The sequence below is a fragment of the Protomyctophum bolini genome (genome assembly GCF_963924005.1).
Source record: "Protomyctophum bolini genome assembly, chromosome: 6".
Classification (NCBI taxonomy): domain Eukaryota; kingdom Metazoa; phylum Chordata; class Actinopteri; order Myctophiformes; family Myctophidae; genus Protomyctophum; species Protomyctophum bolini.
Window position 1 is genome coordinate 50,489,183 of NC_137867.1, and position 1,442 is coordinate 50,490,624.

Below are 1,442 nucleotides of genomic sequence, written 5' to 3' on the forward strand. Positions count from 1 at the left end.
AACCCTAACCTCAGTAAAACTAAACCTAACCCTAACCTTAACCTCAGTAAAACTAAACCTAACCCTAACCTTAACCTCAGTAAAACTATACCTAACCCTAACCTCAGTAAAACTAAACCTAACCCTAACCTTAACCTCAGTAAAACTAAACCTAACCCTAACCCTAACCTCAGTAAAACTAAACCTAACCCTAACCTTAACCTCAGTAAAACTAGACCTAAACCTAACCTCAGTAAAGCATACCTAAGCCTAACCTCAGTAAAACTAACGCAGTGGCTGGGGGGGCGTTTCCAAGAACCCGAATGCGAAACGAATACCATATTAGCAGACGAAGGAGGCGGAGTCTACCTTTCCATGACTGTGGTTTCCTCTTTAACACTCGTTAAATTATTGAATCCATGTTGTAGCCACTCTTAATACGCCATTTGTTTAATGTGTTTAATTCACCATTTTGTTATAATTAAAAAAGAAAGAGCGGCTTTGTTGCGGACCTTTCAAACCCTGGGACTATTTTCCGCCGGATTTTCATGAATCAAAGCTGCAAATACTTTGGCGTCATGTTCCAAAGGTAATAAGACAATCCAGGCAGGGTTTGATATTGGATTAAATAGCGCGGAGTGTGTGTGTGTGTGTGTGTGTGCGTGTGCGTGCGTGTGCGTGCGTGTGCGTGTGCGTGTGTGTGTGTGTGTGTGTGTGTGTGTGTGTGTGTGTGTGTGCGTGTGCGTGTGCGTGTGCGTGTGCGTGTGCGTGTGCGTGTGCGTGCGTGCGTGCGTGCGTGCGTGCGTGCGTGTGTGTGTGTGTGTGTGCGTGCGTGCGTGCGTGCGTGCCCACAGAACCGCCTCCAGGACCGTAACGACCCTCCTCAGCTCCTGATGGACACCAAACACACGTTCCCCGTCCTGTTCCCCTACACGCCGTCGGCCCTGAGCCTCGACACGCTGCACATCCCCGCCTCCCTGGGACTGGACTTCCTCACTAGAGTCTAAACACATCCCTGCTTCCCTGGGACTGATACCAGTCTAAACACATCCCTGCTTCCCTGGGACTGATACCAGTCTAAACACATCCCTGCTTCCCTGGGACTGATACCAGTCTAAACACATCCCTGCTTCCCTGGGACTGATACCAGTCTAAACACATCCCTGCTTCCCTGGGACTGATGCCAGTCTAAACACATCCCTGCTTCCCTGGGACTGATGCCAGTCTAAACACATCCCTGCTTCCCTGGGACTGATACCAGTCTAAACACATCCCTGCTTCCCTGGGACTGATACCAGTCTAAACACATCCCTGCTTCCCTGGGACTGATACCAGTCTAAACACATCCCTGCTTCCCTGGGACTGATGCCAGTCTAAACACATCCCTGCTTCCCTGGGACTGATACCAGTCTAAACACATCCCTGCTTCCCTGGGACTGATGCCAGTCTAAACACATCCCTGC

At 49.8% G+C, this 1,442-nt stretch overlaps 1 protein-coding gene across 3 annotated transcripts in view; it reads left to right on the forward strand.

Moving 5' to 3' along the window:
- myo5b (myosin VB) overlaps positions 1-1,140 on the forward strand; it is a 68,797-nt gene extending 67,657 nt beyond the window's left edge. For all 3 annotated transcript variants that reach the window (XM_080766382.1, XM_080766383.1, XM_080766384.1), the window contains one exon: positions 834-1,140. In XM_080766382.1, the coding sequence (XP_080622508.1) occupies positions 834-986 (153 nt within the window). In that variant the 3' untranslated portion in view covers positions 987-1,140. The remainder of the gene's footprint in view (positions 1-833) is intronic.
- The last annotated feature ends 302 nt before the right edge of the window (positions 1,141-1,442 follow it).